The sequence below is a fragment of the Triturus cristatus genome, chromosome 2_1 (assembly GCF_964204655.1).
Source record: "Triturus cristatus chromosome 2_1, aTriCri1.1, whole genome shotgun sequence".
NCBI classification, from domain to species: Eukaryota; Metazoa; Chordata; class Amphibia; order Caudata; family Salamandridae; genus Triturus; species Triturus cristatus.
Genome location: NC_140581.1, coordinates 898,486,307 through 898,512,958, shown reverse-complemented (window position 1 = coordinate 898,512,958; position 26,652 = coordinate 898,486,307). Strand labels below are relative to the sequence as shown.

The 26,652-nt window shown below is 46.1% G+C and overlaps 1 protein-coding gene across 2 annotated transcripts in view; it reads right to left on the bottom strand.

The window, feature by feature from the left end:
- Nucleotides 1-26,652, bottom strand: part of AGTPBP1 (ATP/GTP binding carboxypeptidase 1) — a 1,256,713-nt gene that overhangs the window by 613,870 nt on the left and 616,191 nt on the right. For both annotated transcript variants that reach the window (XM_085633101.1, XM_085633102.1), the window contains one exon: nt 13,147-13,324. In XM_085633101.1, the coding sequence (XP_085489227.1) occupies nt 13,147-13,324 (178 nt within the window). The remainder of the gene's footprint in view (nt 1-13,146; nt 13,325-26,652) is intronic.

Genomic DNA, 26,652 nt, shown 5'->3' with positions numbered 1-26,652 from the left:
TGATGCTGGAGTCAGGAACAACTTTGTTGCAGGTTCTAGAAACCCTGGAACCAAGATCAGAAAAGGGTGTGGAGAAGATTGAGGATGCAGTGTTTTAAAGCAGACTGAAGTCTTTAGCTGGTCGCTGGGATAAGGATGTTATGTTTTAGTAGCACCTCTCCCCAGAATTCACTCAAGATGGCAATATCTTCTAGAAGTCAATCAATCAATGATGACTCGTAAAGCACATCTAATCACTCATGAGGGTATGCAGCCGCTGAGGAACTTGCTAGCAGCGGAAGACTGGTCATCCTTGCAGCCTGAGAGTAGGAGAGTACTGCTGGACCAATAAAGAAGAATGCGGGTAGGTGAGATGCAGTGATCGTGACTGTCACATCTACAACACTGCATAGATCTAGAGCAATAAGTAGATCTTACACATTGTCTAGCATAAATACCAGATGGTGAATCATAACATCAATGACGACATCCCCTCTGCTGAGGACTTTTAGAATGTTTTTGAAGTTCTGGATCAGCCTCTTCAAGACCTCAAATCTTTAACACGCATCAGAAGGACACGAGGGGGAGGCTGTGACAAAGCCTGTGGAGGTAGTTCTGATTGAGCACGTAGGTGATGCAGAAAACATAGATTAAGGAGCTATTGGTTGTATAGGAGGCACATATGTTGTTGGAGGCCTAACTGGAGAGGCTGTAGGCTCAAGAGTGTGAGTGGAGTCAGAGGATAAGGTTACAGCTAGTGAGACCGCTCAGGAGAGTGAGAAGGTCCTGGAATAGTCTAATTCTTGGGTATAAAGATCTGCTTGGTCAGGAAACCTTCAACGTCGAGGGTCTTCAATGTTGACAGCTTTGTCCTTGATGTCGATCTGCCCTCTTCTCCACTTTGAGCAAGTAGTGACTGGCCCTACCTTAGATGGGATTGACCCTGAGGTCGGCCGGGTGCATCTTCGTTTTTTCTTCTGGATTCTTTCCTTGAATCTCCATTGCAGTGGGGGCTTGGAAATGGAGGTTGGAGCATAAGAAGAAGGAACAGTCTCTACATGTCCCTCAGGTCTTCAGGACGCTGCCCTTCACGCCTGCGTTAGTTTTCTTGAAGCTCATGCAGCCTAATCTTCTCTCTGCCCCTAAAGTACTCTTGGACGTCTTCTTACAGAAGTCAGAGACGTCTAAGTCAGAAGCGGAAAGACTGAAAAGACAGACTGCATGAGTGTCTGTTTGGCCTTTTTTACACCCAAAGGGCTTCACAAAAAGGAATGGCATTTAGTTAAGTAAGAACTAATTCTTTCTGTCAGAAAACATGTGCTGCATTCCCTAGAGAGGTTGAGCTAAAATCTTTTAAGGCTTGGAAAAGTAACCTAAAAAGGTTGAGCACCAGGATCCTGACACGAGGAGCCAAAAAAAACATTAACTTGCTCAGCTGCTGGGCACAATGGGATACTATTGGTAAAGTTTTCCTTTTAGGCTACAATGTACCCATTTTTTTATAACCCTGCCTTTTAAAAAGGTTTGTGTTATTTCTAGTGATGATGTTCGGCTTTTAAAATTGGCTTCCATTTTTTTTTTTAAAGTAACAAGCAAAAATTGCCCGATATAGCATGCCATAGGCTGTATTATATATATATATATATATATATATATATATATATATATATATATATATATATATATATATATATATATATATATATATATATATATATATATATATATATATATAAATAAATCAATGAAATTCACCAGCTATAGTTACCTCAAGAAACTATAACCCAAGCCCCACCATGATGTGTTGTCATCAATTAGGTCATTTCAGTAGTCACCCTGATGTTGGCAATGAGGTCATAGAACATATCATGAAGCATGTCATGCCGAAGGCAAGCGCGTATGCGCCCGTCCGCGCCCGACCGGGACACGGGGCCACGACCCCTGGTCCAAATGAGGGCCATAGAAATTTTATTCTGCTAAGCAGCTCTTGGAATACCGTAACATACAATTTCCTGATTGTACTTAACTCTTCCCTGAGGACAAGGACATTATTGTTCATGCTGCGTTTTTTCTTGTCAAACTGCGCCGTGTAAAAAGTCTAGCATGCTAACCACTTCACAGGCAGATCCTTCCTCTAGCTGTACCACCTCAATCAAAAATAATTTTCATTCCTTAGCATCAATTGTCGCTCTCTACCTAAACATAAAGCGGACATTTTTAACCTTTTGGTCAGTGAACAACCGGACGCCATGTTTCTTACTGAAACATGGCTGCACACGAGCTCCGGCCCTGATGTAGTGGCCACTTTACCATTTAACTACACTACAGTCAGGAAAGATCGGGGTTTTAAGACAGGAGGAGGCATTGCCATAATCCATAAGAAATCCTACCTGTGTAAATTTGAGGACCTGTCATTCACGAGCTGTGAGGCAGCTTTATTTAAGCTTGCCCTGACTCCTAAGTTTACCTTTCCAAGTACACTAGTGTATCGTCCCCCTGGGCTGTCTGGTCCATGGGTTTCATCCTTCCGTGATCTAATAACACCTTTTCTCATAAATGCCGCTAATTTCTCGATTTTGGGTGACCTTAATTTGCACTTGGATGATTCTGCATGTGTGAACAGCACTACTTTTACTTCTATCTGACTGCATTGAACATCACACTTTGCAACTCTGGTCCCACTCATGTGGCTGGCCATCTATTGGACCCCATTTTTTCCAGTCTGTCTAACATTAAATGCTCACCAGCTCTCCCTTTATGCTGGTCTGATCATTTTGAGATCAGCTTCCGTTTCGAGATCTTAGCAAATTTACCTATAGTTGCACCTAACATTAGTAAACCCACTAGGAACTGGGGAAAACTAGACATTGAAGCCCTTAATAAGCTTTTATCTTCCAATGTTCCTATTACCAAACAAATGTTGGTTACTCTTTCGAGTGTTGTCCAAAAGTGGCTTTTAAAGGCCATTGATACCTGTCTCCCTCCCTCTATTAAGAAGGTGAACAACCACTGTCCCCTGCACCTTGGTTCACCGAGAATTTAAAAATGGAGAAAACAAAATGCAAAGTTTTGGAAAGACTCTGGAGGAGGAACTATGCGTCCGATACCAAATTTGCATATAAAAGGGCAAAAAGAGATAACCACATTCTCTGTAAGTCAGCTCATGCCAAATATGTCTCTTCGACCATTTCTAGTGCACTGAATCGGTCTAAGACACTATTTAAAATGGTCAAAGAGCTCTCTAGCTCTGAAACCCTATCTATGCCCGCTGCCCTGAATGGTCGGCAATGTGAAGACCTGGCTAGATTCTTTCTCCATAAAGTGAAGAAAATATATTCTGAAATGAAGGACAGGAAGCTTGGTAACCTCCTTCAGCAAACACCTACATCTTCTCTTGCAGCCAGAGCCATCTCCTACTGAGACAAGGGGTCCTCAAACCTATGGTTAAACTGGAAACCTGGTCCCTACTAGATATGAGCTCTTTCAAACGGATTTTATCTCGGTGCTTCAGCAGCTTGAGACACCTTCACTCCTGATAATCCTGGAACTTCTGAATGCCTCCTTACAGGAAGCAACAGTTCCCCTAGAGTGGAAGCATGCAATGGTGCTTCCTCCTCTGAAGAAGGCCAATCCTGATCAGCCTTCTAACTACCGGCTTATTTCATTGCTTCCGGCTTTCTCAAAGATTCTAGAAAGGCACATAAATTCTCAACTAGCCCAGTTCGTCGAATCACAAAAGTTTCTACACATCACAGTCTGGCTTCAGAGCCGGTTTTTCAACCGAAATGACTCTCCTTTGGAGATATGGAAAGGCTGCAACATCATTTAGATTTTGGAGATACAGTGGCATTCATACTACTTGATTTAAGCGCAGCTTTTGACACGGTGTCTCACTCCGTGTTAGTGGAAGCTTTGCGATCCTTGGGTGTTACTGGGCCAGCACTAAATTGGCTTATTTCTTTTCTTACTGATCGGATGTTCCAGGTCTTTCCCCTAACCGCCAGCTCCAATCGCCTTTTCCCCCCTATGAAGTACCTCAGGGCTCCATTCTAAGCCCGTTATTATTTAATGTGTATGTCAGACCTTTAGCCAACATTGCAGAAGAGGCTGAGTTGTCCCTGTTCTCCTATGCGGATGACACCCAGATTATCTTCTCTCTCTCTGCTGAGAGCATCTGAGACATCTGCTCTACAGCTGGGGATGGATGCAGGCACATTTTCTCAAACTCAATGGGGAGAAAACTGAGGTCTTGATCCTGGGGAAGAATAAAGATATTTGGGGCCCCCAACATTGGCCTACTGAAATGGGTGCTTTTCCTCAGCCTTCTCGCCATGTTCGCAATCTAGGCTTCATCATAGATGATTTACTATCTATGAAAAACCAAGCAGTGCGGGTGGCTGCAACTTGTTTTACCATACTGAAAGGGCTTAAAAAGATTATCTGGATGTTGCCCAACCCTACCCAGAGAACCATAGTCCAGGCTCTTGTCACTTCTAGACTGGACTACGGTAAAACATTCTTTATCAGGGGGCAAATAAGGATGTGACATGCAAGCTGCAGGTGGTTCAGAACTCCGCCGCCAGACTGATTTATCAGGTTCCCAGAACTGCCTCAATCTCAGGCTCTCTGCATGACCTTCATTGGCTCAGGGTGGAGAGCCGAATTAATTTCAAAGCCCTATAAGTTTAAAATCATATCTGCAGTGGCCCCCCAAAACCTGCAGGTTCTGGTTCACCCTTACTTGCCTTCACGTTTGCTCCACTTTGCCACTCAGGCGAAGTTCTCTGTTCCTAGAACTAGACTGTCACGCATGGGCAGTCGATCCTTTGCCTATTTAGGCCCCACGTTATGGAATTCTCTCCCTGCGTCGCTTTGCAATGAAACTGTTTATGAGAATTTCCGTAAATGTCTAAAAACTTGGCTCTTTAACCGATAATCCTCCTTTCCTCTCTGTCCTTTTTAGCTGGCGCCGGGAAACTCTTTTTGGGTAGCTGTTGCGCCTTACAAATTAAAATTAACATTCATGACATATGAGGTCATAAGCAGTGCATGACAAGGCACGAGCTATAGTTTTTTAGTTAACTATAACTGGTGAATGTTCTTTTAGTTTAAAATGTTACATTTAATGTAAAGTAAGATGTTATTACAATATTCAACTTCGACAGCAAGATCACGATTCTAGCAGGAAAGTGTTTTTGGGCTCTTAAAAACACTAAAAAAGATCCTTGGACTTCTGCCAGCGACCGCGAGGAAAACAGTAGTCCAGGCCCCTTTTACATCTAGGCTGGACTGCTGTAATTTTCTGTGTCTGGGAATAGTCTCGATTGGCAATCCTCTAGCCTGTTCAAATGTGACAGCATGTCTGCTGTTAAAGAGTCCAAGGGGGTTATCTATGGGGCCTGATCTTGCTCAGCTGCATTGGCTGCTGGTGAGAAAAGGTCTCTCTTAAAGCCATTTGTTACTGCTACAGAATTTTTATTAAAGGCCTGCACTTTCTGCATTCTCTTGTTAAACTTTACGCCTCTGGAGGAAATCTCAGATCAGCGGGAGCTCTCCTGGCCTGCATTCCTGTATTAAAAAGAGTATGCATTGGAGGTTGCTCCCTCAGCGTTTTAGCACCCAAGATGTAGAATTCTCTCCCCTTTTCTCAGACAGGTGAAAAGAAATTAAAACGTTGTTGTTCAGAGCGATTTGATAGAGGCTGCTGTTTGGCTTTTGGATCTGTGTCGGAGCAAAACCTCAGCGCTGGGACACTTTGCTGAAGTAACCAGGCACTTTATAAATTACTTTATTGTTATAATTATAACGTCACTTTAACCTTTGTTTTTTTCAGTGAATTTCTATTTTTTTTCTTTTAGTAAAGTAAGATCTAATGAACATACCTATATCAACGCTCTGCCGTGTACAGCCCCCAACACCCCATGTGAAGTCAACCTCCTCCACGGCCAGGCATAAAACACAACCCCGCCACCGGTGAACCCCCAGCCGCACATGGTTTTCCACCGTGCGCAGCACGGGGTTGGTGTAAGTGGAGAGCGGAAAGGAGTTTTGTCTGCAAGGCCCGCCCTTTTTTTAAAATGTTCCCGTGGGAGCCAGCGGGCACCTGGACTTCTGCGGGAATTCAGAGGGCTGCACTGCATACTACGGGTTTGCGGCGCCCCCAAAAATAAAATACTTTTATTGATATTTAAGCCCAGGGAAAAGGGGGCTGACAAAGTCCTAGGTGCCTGTGTACACCTACTCTGCCCCCTTACAACATATTTTCTTTATTTTCAGGACACAGGGACAGAGTTGTGGCTAGCCAATCATAGCATGAGCTCCTGTGGCACTCGCAGGAGCTTTTCACTCCTGCAGGAATATAGAGTTTGACGGGAAAAAAGCCCCCTCTGCCAATCAGATAACACTTTATGTTGACGTTTTGTGCCCGCGGGACTCTGCAAGAGTCCTGTGAACCCAACCATAAAGATAAACAAACTATGAACCTTAATTTCTCAAAACTACTGGACGAATTTACACCAAATCACAAAAAGCATGCTTGGTGGGTAAAGATATAGCATTCTACTAACCCTTCCTCTCCTCCTTAATCAACAAGAGACCTACAGACTAATATAATAAAGCATAGGTATTCACAAAAATTAGAACTCTTGTATAACTACAATAATGAAAGCTTTTCATTTGCCTTCCTCTGGTCCCTTTCATTTCTTCCCCATGCAAACCTATTTCTATACTTCTGTGTTTCCGTTGCTGTGTGCCTTTGCTATTCCACCATAGTCCTGTTGAATATTTTGGTAGCCTATGTCAGAATCAATTTGGGTCATTCAGCTTCAGGCGACTACAAAAGCTGGCACTGTGTCACCTTCGTTCTGTACTCCTCTGACCAATCAAGAACTATGTATTTATCACCTTTTACAGCCAATGTTTGGTATTTATTTTGGACTGACCCTCAAGGGACCTCTTTGTTCACCATCCTTTTTAATATTTGATTGCAAGTCTGTGCTTGCCTTATTGGATTCCATGATGTCCACTTCTACATGTACCATTATGTTTCATAGGGAGCTGGGTCACACACTCCATCAAAACATGGTGAACATCATGGAATGAGCAGGCAGCTACTTGTTAAACTAAAACATCAACCAGCCCTGAATGATGCTTGTGGGGTGCAGTGATGACCTCTGGAGTCCATATCAGCAAGTGAAGTCAGGTAACATTCACAACCCAGATTGAGAGGGAAATAACTCAGTCAAGGTGGATACAGAACCATGCTCACTTCAGGTTACAGTAATTAGTTTGATCACTGAAAGGTTTTTCAGAAGACCTTACCCAGCTTTATTCCGCCACTCAAACCACTGCAGTCACAATAATTGCTGCCTCCTGTTAGGATTGGGGAATGTTCCGTATGTGGTGCTATTTCCTGCTAATCTAGGTTCCTTTTTAGCAAGAAGTGGCTAATTACGAAGGTGTCATCACATCTGGAGCTTGAAAATGTAAGTCAGGTTTACCTTTGCAACAATGTTTGCACTATGCCAAGCCTCTGATCTCGTCTATATTTCACCTAACCATATCCCAATTTAGTATGGTCATTCCTAATCTTCCTCCATAGCTGTTTTTGGTTTTATGGGTTAACTAGATTTTTACTGTATTGTTGCGTCATCCATTAGTCTGCTCGTATAATTTGCTTTTTCACTAGCACTGTGATACTGTTACATGGTGCCACAGGCCTTATATGAATAAAGTATTACGTATTCAATTATGTATTGAAGGTCACATAAAAGGAAATGTATATGAAAGTTAGCTCCCCTGTCACTTAAAAGTTCTGTGTTTTCTTGAATTTGTAATTCTGTGAAAAGGTTTGGCATTTTAATAGTATCAGATCCACCAGACTATTTATAGTGATGCAGCTAATCAATGGTGCATGCCTTAATACTTGGCTTGCCAGCTAACACTGGTGGCTCCCTGTTCTGAAGGAACAAGAAAGAAAAGCATTTGCTTATGGCCCACACTATAAAACATATAGGGCTAAATTGCGAGATGAGGTTTCATTTATTGCCCCTGAAAAATAACGATATCACGGGTATGTTATTTATCAGATGCAATAAATAACACCTATTATGAGTTTATGAGGAATAACATGTAGATTTTGGTGTTTAACGCCACAAAATCTGGATGATATGGTAAATACTGTATGTTATCCCCTGTTAAATTTTAGCAGGTGTAACAAATGTTAGCTTATTTAATGCACTCGATAATTATGGGATGTGTTAAATAAAACCACACTCTTAATTCTGTCCCCTGCGTAAAAAGGAGGTTACACACGGGACAGAATTTAATGAGCCAAATAATAATTCGGCCCATAGCATCTAACCCTCTGAGGCTCCTAACATCCTACTTTAGCATAAAAAGCCAACATCTTTGCTTTTATCTCTTAAAAATACTCTACCTTGATAATAACATTCGGTCCTTGCCAGATTGCCTAATAAATATAACTAGCACGCAGCAACCACAAAATAAGTGCACAGGTACAATAGTGAATAATGCTAGGGGCAAAGAGGACATGGAAGAGAACTATATAGTTTGCTGCACAAGAGGCACACAACGTTAGTGGGAAAACTAGCCCCATTTTACACACTGTGGGGTACTGCATCACCAGCAACAAGGCAAGTTTAATGCCAGCAGAACAGTAGAAAGTGTTAACACCGAGTACAAAGTCTCCACCAGTGGGACTTATTGACATGAGATGGTAAGGGGGAAATAGGGCTGCATCTGAATAAGTCACACCCCGCCATTTTGTTTGCAGCGGGATCCCTTGTGCTACTACAGCGTTGGTAGTGTGTGGATGAATACCATCCAGATCAGCCAAGTATTTGACTGGTCAAATCCTGGACAATCTGGATTCTGAACAACGGGATCAAATACCCCTTCACTTGGCACTTAGGAATAGCGTGGTCCGAGCAGTACAAGGTTCCCTCAGGGGGAGGTGGGCACTGGTGCACAACTCAAAGCAATAAATGATTGTCCAGCCAAATATTCAATTTCAGGATTCCCTGTGTCCTACTTACTCTACGCCTCTTCGCTCTAATGATAGTGGTTATTCCCCATTCACTAAAGTCAACATCCAGGGTAAGGCCCACTTGTAGTCCAAGTCTCAAGAGTCCATTCTGACTCTATTTTAAAATCAGAAATTTTCCAGCGCTGAAGCGCCATCTAGCAAGCAAGATCCTGAGCGCGTCCCCACTGTGGGCATTAGAACGGCAGCGGCTGGTTCAGCTAAGCTTACTGCAGGTGGCCCGTGCGGGCAATTCTGGATGATCCCCAAGTTCCTCATAAGCTGTCATGCACACACAGCGACAGGAAGTTCCTCGTGGCTCCTCCTTGCAGGGTAAGCCTTCGGTCCACCCAAGGTGGTGGGGGGGTACTGCAAAGTTCCTGATGTTCACCGTGCATAGGTAAGTAGGGGTTTCCATGGTTGTCTCACTCCTATGCCAACACTCCAGGTCAGGTCACATTTTCTGCTAGCTCAGATGGCCCCCTCTAGCATATGGGGATCACCGTATCCCTACTATACACGGGCACCGGCCCGATCAGCACAGCAGATGCCCTCCTAGCATATACGGAGTCACAGGCTCTTCACCCCACAAGGCCCACTGTCCACCGGGACACCTCCTGGCATACAAGGTCGCCGCTCCCTCACTGTACATGCTCTCGGGCCTGAATGGCACAGCAATGAACGCAGTTCACTTGCGGCAGCTGCTTCTGGCATACGGGGTAGCCAGCGCCTCATTGCACAGTGGATCTTGCCTGATTGGCACAGCAGTATACATGATTCACTACACGAGGCTCTCCTCTAGCATATGGGAGTCACCAACTTTGGCCAGCACACGGGTAATGAGCGTATCGGTGGAGCAACAGTTTCCTCACACCTCGCTCAGCCAGTCCAATCAACAGGATTCCCAACTGGACTCTGCTCCCTTCAACGCTCTCCTTTTCCTCATAAGACACAATTGGCATTGGCAAGCAGACAGGTGCTGGTGCTCCAGAATCCAGGGAAGGCGGTCTTGGATTCCCTGGTTGAAGTCCCCTCACCCAGCAGAAAGAGTAGCAGGACTTGCCCCCCCCCCTCTTGCCCCCCCGTCCTGGTCACAGGCATACATCTTTCAGAGCGTCTCCTCCTCACACAGGCTGCTTGATAGTTGACAACTTTTGGAGTCTCATGCTCCCTTTCTTATAGTCCATTTCCAGCTACCAAATGTGATTTAGGGTGAGTCTTTAAAGTTTATGTTGGGGTCAGCTTCCTTTTGAAGGACCCACTCCTCTGCCCTCTCTTCCTCTTAAAAGCAGTCTGTCACAGCAGGAGGGACTCTAAAGCTGATAGCTCTAAAACACAAGCCACGGGAGTGACTTAACTTCACACCCGGATTTTAGCCAAAGTGATATGTGTATCAAAAGGTTAGCCCAGGACCTCAGCCCTACTCATTATGATTCTCTCATCAGACCCAGTCCTTTCTGGGATGTACCCAAGCCCCCTCCTTGTGACCTCCCTGAAACAAAGAGCACCCTTTGAAGTTTACGGGGCATACCTGGCTCTCCCTTTTTCATTGTGTCCAACCCAGCTTACTGGAATGCAGCAATGCACAAATCAATCTGGGGGAATTATTCTACCTCCTCTACATGTTTCAGCAGGCAGCCCTGCGTCTCCCAAAATGGAACCCATAGTCTGCCATGTATTGTAACATTCACAGGGACACATAAATATTGTAGATGCATTTCACATACACACTGCACAGCACTGTATCCTACAAGTACTGTACCACTCACAGGCACACGTACACCCAGCACATACTTTTAACATGCACGCACTGGGCAGCACTGTATCCTTCATGTATGGTACACCACTCACAGGCACACGTATACCCAAGCACATACATTTAACATGCATACACTGCACAGCACTATATCTTTCATGTACTGTATCACTCACAGGCACACATATACCCACCACATGCATTCAATATGCACATACTGAACAGTACTGAATTATCCCTGTATTGTACCCTTCCCAGACACATATATACCCAGCGGAGATACACCACTCATGCGCTACGTAGCCGTCCACAAAAATCTGATCTAGACCAAGGGGTGAGTTAAGCACACAGAAGAGGAACTTTGAATGAGTGAGCCTGTAGGCCTCACTCCAGTGACATAGCCTAAAAAGGACCTGTTCACTCCTACTGATCACTACACAGCATGCTGCCACCACTGCATTCGAGCTGCTTAACTACTCGTAAAGGTAGTAGCTTTTGACCATTATGAAAGTAGTATTATGGGCGCCTCTCCCGGTCCAACAAGATCGCATTCTGTGAGACAGACCTATGTCTTGGAACACAGGCATGGCCTGTGTTTGCCAATTACAACAAAAGTATGCATTAGGGATCCAGATGCCAGTACAGGTGGGGAACTCAGGGCAGGAATGCACCTCCATTGCCATAACAAGGACTTCTCCGTCCCAAAAGAGACAATTGTTCTAGTCAATACCAAAGGACTCCAGTGGACAGAGGACCCCTTCTGTATCTCAGGTGAGGTGTAGCACTTGTGGTGGCAAGGGTCAAAGATCACAGTAAAGCAAGGGCAGCAGCAGTACAGTTCAGGGTGATTTGTGCATACATCTGCGACTGCTGCCTGTTATTCCCGCTCAAAAGAACTTAGCACGGAGAGACTGAACTCACATTCCTTAGGGCAAGTATATCGCTCATAGCATTCTACTTTATTCTGGCAGACCCATATGCCACCGGGGGTCAGCTCCTTCTGGTGCCCTTAGGACATTTAAACCTCCTGCATGGTTGTCAGGCACCTTAACCTCTGGGAAGTAGAATGTCTGCAGACAGCAGCTCTCACTGCACAGTAGCTGACTGAGTATTCTGTGGAACACTCCCCTCCTTGGTAAAAGGGTACTTGGAACTGGAACAACAAATAGGTCTGTAGCTCCCAACTTTACGTGTTCTAAGTAGACAAGGGATGTGGTTTTTCCGTTTGTACACCGATAAATGGTTTGGAGTGGAGTGGTTCTTCTTTCAAGAGTTCTCTCCAGGCAGTTCTCCAGACACATCCATTGTGTACAGTGATGCTGTTCATGGCATGGTTGTCTCCAACCTGGAGCACTGACAGAGACACAAAGCGGTGTGAACTATTGGCACTTGCTTATCAACACCCAGACTGAGCAGTGATCAGGGAAGAGATGACATTCTGGCTTCACCTAACGTGGTCACTTTTATCTTGACAACAGAGGCCGAACTCCCACTCTTCATTCCCATCTACCAAATGGCAGTGCTGCGAGAATGCTAATCAGCAAAAAGCCTAACTGAATTTTTCAAAGACACTTCACTCCTACATCGCCACATCAGCGCCTAAGTCTCATTCCTGCAGCTTCAGGAATGTCAGCAACACCTTTCACTGTCTCGGAAAACAACCACACTTCCATCTTGGTCACAGGAACATGCTAGGGGCTTACAAAATGGAACCCACAGGCCTCCATTACACTGGCTCACTCTTAGAGACAAAGCATGTACCAACCGAGCCACACAGACAAAGATGCACAACATACACTAAAGCTGTTAGTGCCAAGTCTGTGTTAGTTCATAGAAGCAGAGCTTTACACAAGTGAGTAGTAGGCCTCTACACTAATGCCATAGATAAAAAAGGTCTGATCACAACTATGGATTCACAAAACAAAGTACACTGCAATCATTGTTGTCCATATTAAACCCAGATAAAGGACAGTAGTCAACGTTCAGTAAAAGATGGTGTGTTTGATGTGCCCCTCCAGGTCATAGGAAAGGTCCAGTACATCACTCATGTCAAGGGACAGGCCTAGGCCTTTGCACCAAAAACTAGATGACTGAGGCCAGGGCCACATTCAAGGGCCAGGACACCAGATAGAATGAGCAAAGTGGGCAGTAGTGTTGACCAAACAGCCCTTTTTAATGCCCAGGTGAAAAAAGACAGCTTTGATTATATTATCCCAGTCCACGAACAGCTTATTGGTTATGATCCCGACTGTACATTTACCTTTACAAGAACTTGGGTGGGGAAGGAAAGAGTTCTGCAAATAGTGTACAAACAATGAAAGATATAAAGTAGAAATAAGTTTACAGTTAAAATCTTTCAGAACCTTACCTCCTGGAGGTAAACTATATAGCTGTGCTACAGGTCCGCTGATGGGGATGACGGGAAGCTGGAAATGGAAAGCACTTTTTATTGTTGGAAGAGGAAGACGGTTCTTTGGAAAACATTTTCTCATGATAAGACTGGATGTGTTCACCAAGGGGTCTAGGGTTCTCACTGCCAGGCACTCCTTCAAACAAGAAAAGCAGAAATAAAACGTAAAATATTTAGACTAGGAGAAATACAATCAATTTTTACACATTAATTGTGAATTAACAGTAAGATTTCCTCGAAGAAAGGCGTCATGTAAATATTATAAATGTGAAAATAATATACAGCACACCACAGTAAATCTACAAACAGTTCATAAAATAGGAACACCTGTAAGGCAGAGAGGGAGTAAAGGGGTATGAGAGGTTGAGGGCTGGGCAGAAGGGGGTGTTCTGTGCTCCCCACGACATAGAGGGAGATTCAGAGCGTTTGGGGGGATGTGCTTGCATCCTGAGATGTTTTTGTCCAGGCATTAACATCGGACTGAGTTTTCCTGCAACTAAAAAATATAGGTACAGTAACTTTGGCCGCTTATGTTTGGGGAGAGCGGTATTCCACTCGGGGATACTGCTCTGCCAGACTAATCCCTTAGTCGCAGCCAAGGTATAGATCATTTTTAACATATATCTACTGCTAACATATTATCCCCACACCCTTATTCTGATTGTAATATGCTGTTCTTTTGCTCTGTTTCAGGCTCACCTTTTCCACAACTTGAACCAACTAAAAATCAACCTTAAACCTCTAATCCACCCACGCAGCAGACATTTTCAAACCAGGAACCTTGTCACTCAAAAGAAAGGATCCATGCTCGTTTAGATGGCATCTGCTCAAAAGAAAGGATCCATGCTAGTTTAGATGGCATTAACACAGACACATTCACCATTTCCAGCACCCTCTCCACAACCTACAATCAACTCACAACATCCTATCAACTGTACACTAACTGTTAACAATCCTTTCAATTGCTTAGCCAACCCATTAGAATTAGGATAGTATAGCAGATCTTCATATGAAGAATCACGCTGTTGCCAAAAACGTACTGCATCACAAGAACAAACCAGTTATTAATTCTAAAGACCAAATTAGGTTGGTACAATACAGATCTTTAGTGTTTGATCAACATATCTTAGTAGCAGTGATAGATTATTATGATGCCTGTAAACCTGTGGAGAAGGCTTTTGACCTCAACAACTGAGATTTTCTATCTTTGGTCCAAAAGAAATGTAATTGCCACCATGTCCTCTCAATCTTCAGCCAAAGTAATTGTAAAGGTTGTAAAGGTTTATAATGTATGGGAAATTTCTCTAAGATGAGGCCCACTTTCTCCCCTACTGATCGCTCTCAAACAGCAGGAGAGACTTGGCCTGTGTTTTTTGAATAACTACAAATATCATACCTCCACTGGAGAATACTCCTTTCATCAAACTGTCACCCTTATGCATCAAGCCAAAATCCAGTCGGTAAAATACCGATTCGGTAATAGCTCCCGGTATTGTGTTAAAAATACCCAATCCCAATGCATCAACCCAAAACCCGAGCAAATAACGAATCGCTAAATAAATAACCTCGAACATACCGAATCGCTAATACCCAAAATGCTAATTTACCGAATCGCTAAATACCGAATTCGCAATTACCGAAATCACTATTAGCTCCCGGAAATTGCCAATAGCAAATAACGAATCGCACCCCAATGCAAGAAAACTCGCTAATACCGAAAATCCCAAAAATCGCTATTTTGCCAGAGCTAAATAAGGGGAATCAAAACCTGGAGGTAAAGTCACAAAAAAAAAAAAAATTCCTACATGTGCAAATGATTGAGGCAATCACTAAACCCTTAAATTTGGCCCAGGAGACCCTGTTGGCTCCCCCAAAATGGCTGCCCTCTACGTGCTTGCAAGGAGGATGCGGATCAATGCAGCAGGACAGCGCAGGAGAAGGGTACAGGAGAGAGTGTTCAGACTGCGCATAACCCTGCTCGGCCAGAATGAGGACGAGGTGTACCAGAAATATCGCCTCAATCGCGCTATGATCATGCGCCTGATTGCAGACCTGGAACCATTACTGCAGCACCAGACCCACCGGACAAATGCAATCCCTGCGCACGTTCAGGTACTATGCAGCCTGCACCTACTGGCCTCAGGGAGTTTCCAGGGGGTAATTGCGGTTGCCGGAGGTGTTTCGCAAAGCGCACTGTCACGCTTCTTCCAAAAATTCCTAGATGCCATGCTGACAATGCTCCACAGACACATCAGCTTCCCCACAACCCCACAGCAGTTGGACCGCACAAAACAGGCATTCTACCAGGTGGCACAATTTCCACATGTGATTGGATGCATCGACTGCACGCATATCCCCATATGCCCTCCGTCAGCAAATGAGTACCTTTTCAGGAACCGCAAGTCATACCACTCGATCAACGTGCAGGTTGTGTGCGATGCCAACAACATCATAACGGACCTAGTGGCACAATTCCCAGGGAGCACACACGACTCATACATCTTCCGCAACAGTGGAATGCACAGGCGACTACTCAATGGCGAATTTGGAGAGGGACTCCTGTTAGGTAAGTAGGACTACGCTTCCCCACACCAACACCACACATGTATGTACATCACCAATGCTAAGTCTATGCTTCTATCTTCTAGGTGACAGTGCTTACGCCCTGCGGGAATACATACTAACCCCATACCTAAATCCAGCAACCCCGCAGGAACATCGCTACAACGCTGCACACATCAGCACGAGGAATGTGATAGAGCGGACTTTTGGGATTCTCAAGAGCCGCTTCCGTATCCTCCACAAGACTGGCGGCGCAATGCTATACCAACCAGACACATGCTGTCGAATAATTGCTGTATGTGCAATGCTGCACAACATTGCCACCAGAAGGGGGATACCCATGGAGGTGGACAGGGATGACGACCCCCAGGCTGACCAACCACCCGCCCAACGACGACCGGCACACATCCCAAACACAGCAGAGGGCCATAGGAGGCGGACAGACATAACGCAAAATCATTTTTGACCCTGGGTAAAATGAGACATTACAAGTTGGTGTTGGGTGCAACTGTTTAATGCACAGTAGCACTGAGGATTGTGCAACAGAACTAGCATTGTGAAACATGCTCCGATTGCATAAATGTAAATAAAAGGTTCCTTAAAGTCAGGCCTGTGCAAACAGGATAATTGGATGGCCATGGTTGCTCCACCATGGACCTGCAGCATGTCCAATTTTCTAGTGCCGCTTGCCACGTACACCAAGCCTCCGCTCAGGTGCATCCATACCCTCACCACGGCCTGTCCCCGTGGAGGCACGCGAACTTCGGCGCCTGGTGCTGGCCTCTGCCAGTGACACGCTGCTGACACTGGAGGCAGCCTCACTGGTGTCATCCCCTCCCAATGCTGCAGCACTGCATGTGCTGCTCTGAAGTTGTTCCACAGCAGTGGTGATGTGTCTCAGTGACTTGGCAACATCACCGCAGAAGTGCCCAAGGTCCACCTGCAGGGAGACTGTGCGGCGTGCCAACACAGCGGTGCAGTTGCTGTGCCGTTGTATGGCCTTGGTAGCGGCGGCAGAACGCAACATTAGCTGCCGGTTACTCCTCCTCTGGGACTCATGGCCCTCCCTGATGGCACGGGTGAGCTCACGTACCTCCTCCCTGAGCTGAGCATTGCCATCAGCAACCGCAGTGGTCTGGTCCCTGACCGCCGTGCCCATGTCCCTGACCGCGGAGCCCATGTCGGTGACTGCTGCAGTCATGGCGCGCATCTCCCTCGCTAGGCGCACGATGTTGCAGCTGATGCTAGCCACATGTCTTCCCTGCAGGTTCTGTGTGCGCAGCATCCTCTCCTCAATTGCAGAGGTTGTTGGGACATCCTGGTCAGCTGAGGAGACGGAACTGCGACGGGCCCTGTGACGCCGTGCGTGTCTTGAGCCTCCATGTGGTGCAGCAGGTGGTGTGGATGTGCGCTGCGTGGGTGCCAATTGAGGGGGGGGGGTTGCCATCTCCTGCAAGGGCGCAACTTGGTGCCTGTGCCTCTGCGGTATTGTGGCTGCACTGGCTGCAGGCTGGCTTGCTGGTGCCGTTGCTTGTGGCGCAGGTGGTGGTGCCTTGGCTTGTGGCGCAGGTGCCTTGGCTTGTGGCACTGGTGCTGGTGCCGATGATTGTGGCGCTGGTGGAGGTGGTGCTGGTGGGGTGGCAGGTGTTGGCGGTGCGTGCGCATCCTGCACAGTCTCCTGGTCTGACTCCACGGGTGTCTCAGAGATGATCAGCTGGTCGCTGTCGTCAGAGTCCCCAGGTGATGCATCTGTGTGTGAAACAGTGCATGATTAGTGGGATGATTACACCTACATAGTGTTGTACCCATCAATGTCCCTCTGTGGTCCAACAAATGAACAGTCTACAGCCATGTACAACATATGTGTTGTGTGAGGATTTACGCCTGTGCCTGCACTCTGGGCTGACTAGACTACAACTCCCAAGATGCAGTAGTGTCATGTGTGGAACTGTCTGTGCCAGAGCTGCAGACACAGTGAGATTGGGCTGGGGGCATGGGTATGGATTTACGCTATGCTGGGTGTGGCACAGGCATGCATCTTACCTTGGGCACTTGTGGCTGCGCCGGACGTGTCCATCTGGATCACCCCCACGACGGCTTCCCGCTCTATCGTCCCTTCCACAAGGTCCTCCAGGGCTGTGTTGGATGGTGCAGTGCTTGTTCCGCCTCCAGTCCTTCTTGCCTCCCGGAGCCTCTCAGCAATCCTCTCTTTTGCGCGCTTCCGGAGGTCATACCACCGCTTTTTGAGATCGTCGATGCTGCGGCTAGTGACGCCAACCGCATTGATCCTCTCACGGATGCGCTGCCAGATGCGCCGCTTCTCGGTCTCAGGCACCTTGAGGGACAGCTTGCCAAAGAGGCGGTCGTGTTTGCTGGACACTCCCTCGATGAGGTACTCCAGCTCCCTGTCTGAAAACTTCTTCTTGCGCTTGCGTGCAGATTCAGCGCTGGATGGCACTTCCTGCGACATGATGGATGTGTGCTGTGACTGTCAGAATCTGTGTGGCCTCACTCTGCACAGCCTGTCCTTCTTTCCAGCTCCTGTCTGCTCCTCTGTCGAGGCTATGTGGGTGGGGCAGCAGTATTTCCTGGTTGGTGATGTCATCAGCCTGTTCCCGGAGCGACGCGGCAATTTGCGATTTCGCTATTACCGATTCGGTAATTGCTAATTCGGTATTACCGGACTCGCTATTAGCCAAATCGGTATTACCGAACTCGCTATTTGCTAGTGGGGCCGTTTGCGTGCCCCGCTATTAAGGAATCGGTAAATTTAGCGATTTTTAAGGAATCGCTAAATTTTACCGAATCTGTTGATGCATGCCAATTACCGATTCCTTAATGGCGATTCCTTATTTTTCGCTATTAAGGAATCGGTATTAGTTTGGTTGATGCATATGCCCCTATATACTTTCTTACTATATTTGTTATACAGGACCAGTCAGTGATCAATTCTGCTTATGACATTATACACGGCTTCACAGGTATGGGGGCTTATAAGATAAATCAAAATAAAACAGAGGACAGAGGTTATACTTCTATTCTATTCTATTCCAATCACTCAGCCCCTTATTTTAATGAAGAGTACACCACATGATTTAGGCATTATCTTGATTTCATTGATTTATTTTTACATATTTGAGTTTAACTTTGGGTAATAATTCAATTAATTGACTGAGCATCTGACAGGGTAGCTTAAGCTCCCTTCTCTCTTTTGGGAGGGAGGCTCTACTAAAAATAAAGGTGTTATGTTAATTTCTTTTTGTAAAAGGAAACACAAGGAGATGAAGGACGGAGCGCTGAAACGTTTCAGACACTCACCACCAGTCACAGATCTGGGTAAATCCATTATCGTTCTTTAGCTCACTTCTCTACCGCAGTTCAGACCCAGCCATATGCAAATCAGTCTTGACCCTGTTCCTTATTTTTCTATACATGCAAGCAAACAATACAACTGTATGCTTTACCATCTCCTTTTTAGTGTAAACGAGTAAGTAAAATGAGCCAATCAGCTCATTTCACTTGCAACTGGCATCTGTGCTTGGGGGCATAGCTCAGCCCCGTGAGTACTCATTTTGATGGGAGAATCTTACCTTTCCAAAAGGTATGTCTCCTCACTGGATTCCCATTTTGTGATCCACATCAACAGACACCAGGTATTCATTTCTCTTGGGGGCGGAGGAAGCAACACCAGGTTCAAAAGCCTTTGCTCACACTTCCCCTCCCTCCCTTCCCATGAGTCCCATTGGTCTATCTGAACTCTTGGAGTGGAAAGCGAACAAGCCAGCAGGGAATCAAATGAAATAAGGGGCGGGATGGTCCATCCTTGCATAAGCCATAGTGCCAACCCAAAGGGGAATAATACAGTCTTTCTGCTCCCCTTAGAGACAGATTGGGGTGGGGGGTCCCTAATAGGCCCCCAGTTAGAAAGCTCACTAGATACCAGAGATTTGTTTTCCTTTTTATAAAGAAAAGTGTTGGGCAAAACACCTAGGCAGCATCGCAAATTCAATGGCAAAGTCAATTGGCAAAAAAAGAAGACATATTGGCTTAGCCACAGTTTGTTTTGATTGTGAGAAAATCTATTTACAACTGCACATTCACGTTTTGTGAATCACTATTGTAAATCTGTTCTCATAGAAGATGTAAAAAACAAGTTACTCACCTGTACATTGTGGATCTCCAGTATTGATAGCTTTTATAGATTCACATGCTTGAATCTTCCATGTCGTCATGGTGGCAGTCCCACGGTAACAGTAAAATAGCAGTATTAAAACGTAACATTCAAATGCTCATAAGAATTCACTAGCTTTAGCAACCTATTACCATTGTTATAAAACATCCAAACTCTAGCCAATCACAGCGTAGACAATGGAATCTCCTTCCCCTGCAGGGCCACCATACCTCAGATTTCAAGCACGAGTGCCACATGGTAATGGAAGAGGTATGGACGGTGATCCAGAAAAGGGGAGGAGGGAGGGTCACATGTGAATATAAAAGACCTCAATACAGCGTACAGGTAAGTAACTTGTTTTTTTCTCCAGTATTGTATCTTTTATAGATTCACATGCTTGAATCAGAATAGTAAGCAGTACCAGAGGGTCAGAGGTGAACCATTCCACCATGCGACCCAAAAGCTAACCACTTATGATAATCAAAAAGAGCATCTAACATGAACCCACTATAATGCATATGTTTACTAAAATATATAAAATATAAAAATATTTGAGAACATATAAAATACTATCATAACAACAGTACACTTATATTAAAGAGAAGAAAAACATAGAATATCATACCTTATGCGAATAAGCGTCAAAAAGTAGCTTGGCCAACTGCCACATCCGCCTTCTGTCAGGCATCCAGGCAGTAATGCTTTGTGAAGGTATGGATGTTCGCCCATGTCGCTGCCCTGCAGATATCAGGCAAGGACAATCCAGTGAACAGGCCGGAGGAAGCTGCCACCTTACATGTTGAGTGCGCTGTGGCTTTGGCAACCAGAGGGCGGCCAGCCCTCTAATGAAAAAAGAGAATAGCCGATGAGACCCAGCAAGCGATAGACGCCCGCGTCAAAGCCTCTTCCTAGGGGCAGAGAAGGCAACAAGTAACTGAGTAGATTTTCTGAAAGGTTGAGTCCTTTGCAAGTAGAATTTTAGACATTGTTTAATGTCCAGAGAATGAAGTGTCCTCTCAGCTGGCGAAGAAGGAGCTGAAAAGAAGGCGGGCAAAACCACTGGCTCATTTAGATGAAATGCAGAAGGCACCTTGGAATAAAAGATGGATTTGTCCAAATAATTATTTTGTCTGGAAAAACTTGCAGGTAGGGCTCCATTGTTCTGAAGGCTTGAATTTCACTAATGTGTCTTGCTGAAGTGATGGCTAACAGGAAAGCCACCTTCCAAGACAGGTACTTTAAGTTGCACTTGTGAATAGGTTCAAAAGGTGATTTCATTAGTTGCGACAGGACAGTATTTAATTGCCACAGCACTGGAGGAGGTCTTACTGGAGGATAGTCCCTGAAAAGTCCTCTCATGAATTCTTTTATCAGTCTATTAGACCACAGGGACAAACAACCAGAACATCGTCTGTACCTGGAGATTGCTCCAAAATGCACTTTGATGGACGCATGCGCCAAACCAGCCTTGGCAAGAGATAAGTGAAAAGGCAAAACGTCCTCAAGTGGCGAAGAAAGGGGATCGAAAGAGTGCGCGGTACACCATATACAGAATCTTTTCCACTTGGCCGAGTAACATTTGATCGTAGAAGGAGCTCGAGCATTCTGTAGTATTGTCTGACATTCCTCAGAAATCGCTAATTGTCAGAACTCTGTGTGATGAGGAGCCAAGCCGACAATACATCTACCGATTAATTCAGAGCCCCAAGGAGCGAAAGAGTCGAACACAGGGGTCTGTCGATCTTCTGGCGGCTTGAAGCAATTGGGTCTTGACCAACCAGTCGGCCAGATAAGGGAATACATGGTGACAGGCTCGCCGTAGAAAGGCCACCACTGGAGCCAAGCACTTGGTGAAGACTCTTGGAGCTGACTTCAGCCCGAACGGTAGTACTCTGAATTGGTAATGGCACTCTGCCACCTCGAATCTCAGAAAACAAAGATGTTTTAGGTGAATGGGAACGTGAAAATATGCGTCCAGAAGATCCAACAAAGACATATAGTCCCATGTATCCATTAGAAGCAGAATTTCCTGGAGCGACAACATTCTGAAGGGTTGGGATTTGATGTATTTGTTCAATGACCTTAAATCTATCATCTTCCTCCATTTTCCCGTCTTTTTCTTTATCAAGAAGAAGTAAAAATAGAACCCCAGATTGCGTTGATTGGGTGGCATTTCTTCGATTGATTGCTTGCTTGGTTAACAGCAACTGAATCTCCTTCTTCAGAATTTGGAGGTGGGAAGTTTTTCGCGGAGGCACAGTCGGAGGCTGTTGAACGAATTCCAGGGTGTGACCATGGCAAAATACTTCTAACACCCATTTGTCAGAAGATATAAGCTTCCATTGATTGAAGAATTTGGAGCAAACGAGGCCAAATTAAAGTGGTACTACGGTAGCAGGGGCCTGTGGATCCTCACTGGCATTTAACGCACAAGAAAGTAAGTGTCTAGCGCATCTACACCTTGATAAAGTAATGGGCCCATAAACCTGCCTAAAATGCAGATACAAGCTCAATCATGAACTCCCCAAACAGGTATCCTTAGCAAACTCTGAGCAACTAAGGGGCGGCCTACTTAATGCTAGATCTCTAGCCAAAAACACGCTACACAACTACGACACCCTTATCAACCTAAAATTTGATTGTCTCTTTATAACAGAGACCTGGTTAGAAGACTACTCAAACCCTGATGTTGTGCAAGCCCTCACCTCAGGATACACTATATCCATACAAGATAGCGCTAAGCAAAGAGGAGGGGGCCTAGCACTAATATACAGGAACACTTTGAAATGCTCCACATTCGACATCGCAGAATTAAAAGATGCAGAAAGCTTTGGTTTCTGCCTCCAACCAGATAGCCTAAGGTCTTTTGCTGGAGCCCTGATCTACAGACCCCGGGACCCAGCCTTAAATTCCTAGATACCCTGGGGAAAATCATGAGCTCACTGGTGGTCAGTTACTCCAATTTCACCATTCTAGGAGAATTCAACTTTCACTTGGAATCAGCTGATACCCCAAGTGCAAAGAACTTCGGAGAGATCACAAACACCCTGGGTCTGGACCAACAGATTGAGGGGCCCACAAACTGTGCAGGAGACACGCTGGATGGACTCTGTACCAACTCCACCACTCTTGAATTGGACCCCTCGATCACTATAACATCGTCAGATCACATGTTTATTCCTTTAGGATTGACTGCTCCACTAAACAACCCAGGAAAAGCTCCAGTCAACCTGACCTTAAAAAGGGACGAAAATTGAGTAAACCAAAACATCAAATAACCAATACCTCATCTTTTAAGGTATAAAATGGTGGACAACGGGGAGGTGGGTGGGTCAGTGAGGAATCCACAGGCAGATACTGTATCCACCAGAAAAAGCGTTACCGAAGGTAAGTCTGATGGATACATCTGCCTGTGGATTTCTCACCTTATGAATAGAATCCCACAGCAGTCCAACCCCCGGAGGAGGGTGTCCACCCTTCTATACCAAAAAATCTTGCAATACGGAGCACGCAAAGTGGCCGGCCCTCCTCCCCTCGGAATCCAAGCAGTAATGCTTCACGAAAGTGTTGAGGGAGGCCCAAGTTGCGGCTTTACAGATGTCCAATACAGGAACACCCCTGGACAGGGCAGAAGTAGACGACTTAGCCCTGGTGGAATGAGTTCTAATGCCTACAGGAGGCTCCTTACCAGCCAGGGAGTAGAATATCTTGATGCACAAGATGATCCACCTGTATAAAGTGTGCTTGTGCACTGCCTTGCCCTTCATACGACCAGCATATCCAACAAAGAGCTGATCATCTTGACGGAAGTCCTTTGTTCTATCCAAATAGAAGCTAATCGCCCTCTTTGGATCCAAACGATGGAGCCTCTCCTCCTCCTTGGAAGGGTGAGGGGGAGGAAAGAAAGTAGGGAGGGTAATGGACTGTCCTAGATGGAAGGGAGTTACCACCTTAGGCAGAAAAGCAGCCCTGGGCCAGAGTACCATCCTTTCAGCATGTATGGTCAGAAAAGGAGGCTTCGAACTCAAAGCCTGGAGCTCACTCACCCTCCTAGCCGAAGTGATATCCACTAGAAAGACCGTTTTAAATGTCAGCAGTCTCAACAGACAACTATGCATAGGTTCGAACGTAGAACCCATTAAAAATGTCAACACCAGATTTAAATGCCACTGGGGCATAATAAAAGGAGTGGGCAGAAACATGTTTGTAACCCCCTTAATGAACCTTAAGACTATTGGAAACTTAAAAAGAGAAGGCTGATCGGGCAAACAAAGAAATGCCGCTAAAGCAGACAAATATCCTTTAACAGTGGCCGCAGCACAACCCAGCTGAGCCCAATGAAGTGAAAAACAAAGAACATCAGAAAGATGCGCTTTCAGAGGGTCAATAGATTTCTCTCCACACCATCTAACAAATTTCGACCACCTGTAGGAGTAGAAAGACTTGGTGGAGTGTTGCCTGGCCGATAAAATAACATCCACCACGTCAGGCGGGAGAGAAAAAGAATTCAGGTTGCCCCGTTCAATCTCCAGGCATGAAGGTGCAGGCTCTGGAGGTGGGCGTGTAGAACCTGCCCCTCCATCTGAGAGAGGAGGTCTGCCCTGAGAGGGAGACGGAGCTGAGGGTACGACGAGAGGTGAAGAAGGTCCGTGTACCACACCCTTCTTGGCCAGTCCGGGGCGATCAATATCACTTGGGACCGGGAGGAAACACGTAAAGGAGTTGTGAGCTCCAACTCAACTGAAATGCGTCCCCCAACGCTCACTGCGTCGGAAACAGGAGACTGCAGAATGACGGGCAGTGCGGGTTCTCGAAAGTGGCAAACAGGTCCACCTGAGGAGTCCCCCACGTCTGAAAGACGTGTCGAACTACCTCCGGAGGAAGCCTCCACTCGTGGTCGGCGGAGAACTGCCGACTGAGACTGTCCGCACGCACGTTCAACACCCCGGCCAGATGATTTGTCATCAAGCAAGTCCGATGGTCCTGAACCCAGGACCAGAGCCGCAACGCCTCTCTGCAGAGACGGTACGACCCTACTCCTCCCTGCTTGTTGACATACCACATAGCGGTAGTGTTGTCTGTCAGGACTTGAACCGACTGACCTCGAAGGGAAGGGAGAAAGGCCTTGAGCGCCAAACGTATCGCCCGCAATTCCAGAAGATTGATACGAGACAATCTTTCCTCTGGAGACCAAAGACCCTTGATCTCCAGAACCCCAGATGCGCACCACACCCTAGGGTAGAGGCATCCGTTATCACTGTGGCCACCAATGGAGGAAGATAAAAGGGCTTTCCTTGAGACAGATTGCCCTCCACGCTCCACCAAGACAGATCCGCTGCAGCTTCTCTGGAGATCCTGACAGACTCCCTGAGATCTCTGTTGTGCTGATACCACTGCCTGCGGAGGCACCACTGGAGTGCCCTCATGTGCCAGCGTGCATGGTTGACCAACAGAATGCAGGAAGCGAACAGACCAAGCAGGCGAAGGAACTTCAGAACCGGAACAACCTCTCCATTGTAAAACAAGGGAATTATTTCCGAGAATCCTTTGCAGAGGAGGGAATGCTCGACACACAGTGGTATCCAGTACTGCCCCTGTGAATAGGTTGCGCTGAGAGGGCCCCAGGTGAGACCTGGGTACATTTATCGAAAAACCCAATTTGTACAACAGCTGGGTTGTAACCTGCAGATGATGAAGCCAGTCGTCCAGGTAGGGGAAAATTGGAATCCCCGACCTCCTGAGATGGGCAGCCACCACCGCCATCACCTTGGTGAAGACTCGAGGTGAGGTAGTAAAACCAAACGGAAGGACCGCAAACTGGTAGTTTTGCGACCCAACCATAAAACAGAGATACTTCCTGTGTGACTTCAGGATTGAGATGTGGAAATACGCATCCTGCAAATCGATGGACACCATCCAGTCCTCTTGTTGCAGCGCCTGAAGTACCTGCGCTAGGGTGAGCATCTTGAATCTCTCCTGCTTGAGAAACAGATTCAAGATTCTGAGGTCCAGGATAGGACGTAACCGGCCATCCTTCTTGGGGATCAGGAAATACCGGGAATAGCATCCCTGACCCCTTTCCTGCTCCGGAACCACCTCTATCGCACCTTTTTGTAACAGGGTTAGAACCTCCTTCTGAAGGAGAAGCAAACAATCCTCCGTGCAAAACCCCTGGCGAGGAGGGAATTCCCTGAAGGGAAGGGCGTACCCATTCTCTACAAGATCTAAAACCCAAAGGTCCGAAGTGATTAATTTCCAATCTTGTAGAAAATGGGTAAGCCGACCTCCCACGGGACTCACATGATCCAGTATGGCGGATCTAGGGCTGCTTTCCTGCATTACCAGGAGGGGTTGGGGAAGTAGAGGAGGAGGAGGAAGAGGGTTGACGCCCAGCTCCACGAAGGCGACCTCTGCCTTTACCCCTGTAGCCCCTATACAAGGGGTTCTGCTGCTGTTGCTGAGGCTGTCTGGACCCACGAAAGGAAGACTTCCTAAAGCCACGGTATCTTTTATATCCATAGCCTCTTGACTGACTCTGCAGACCCAAAGATCTCGCCCTTCGCTTTACTGTCCTTAAATCTCTGCAGGGAAGAGTCCGCCTTTTCACCAAAAAGTTTGGAACCATCAAACGGCAAATCAATAAGAGCAGCCTGCACGTCAGGAGAGAATCCAGAAGATTTTAACCATGCATGCCTCCTTGCCGCAATAGACAAGCCCATTTCTCTAGCAAT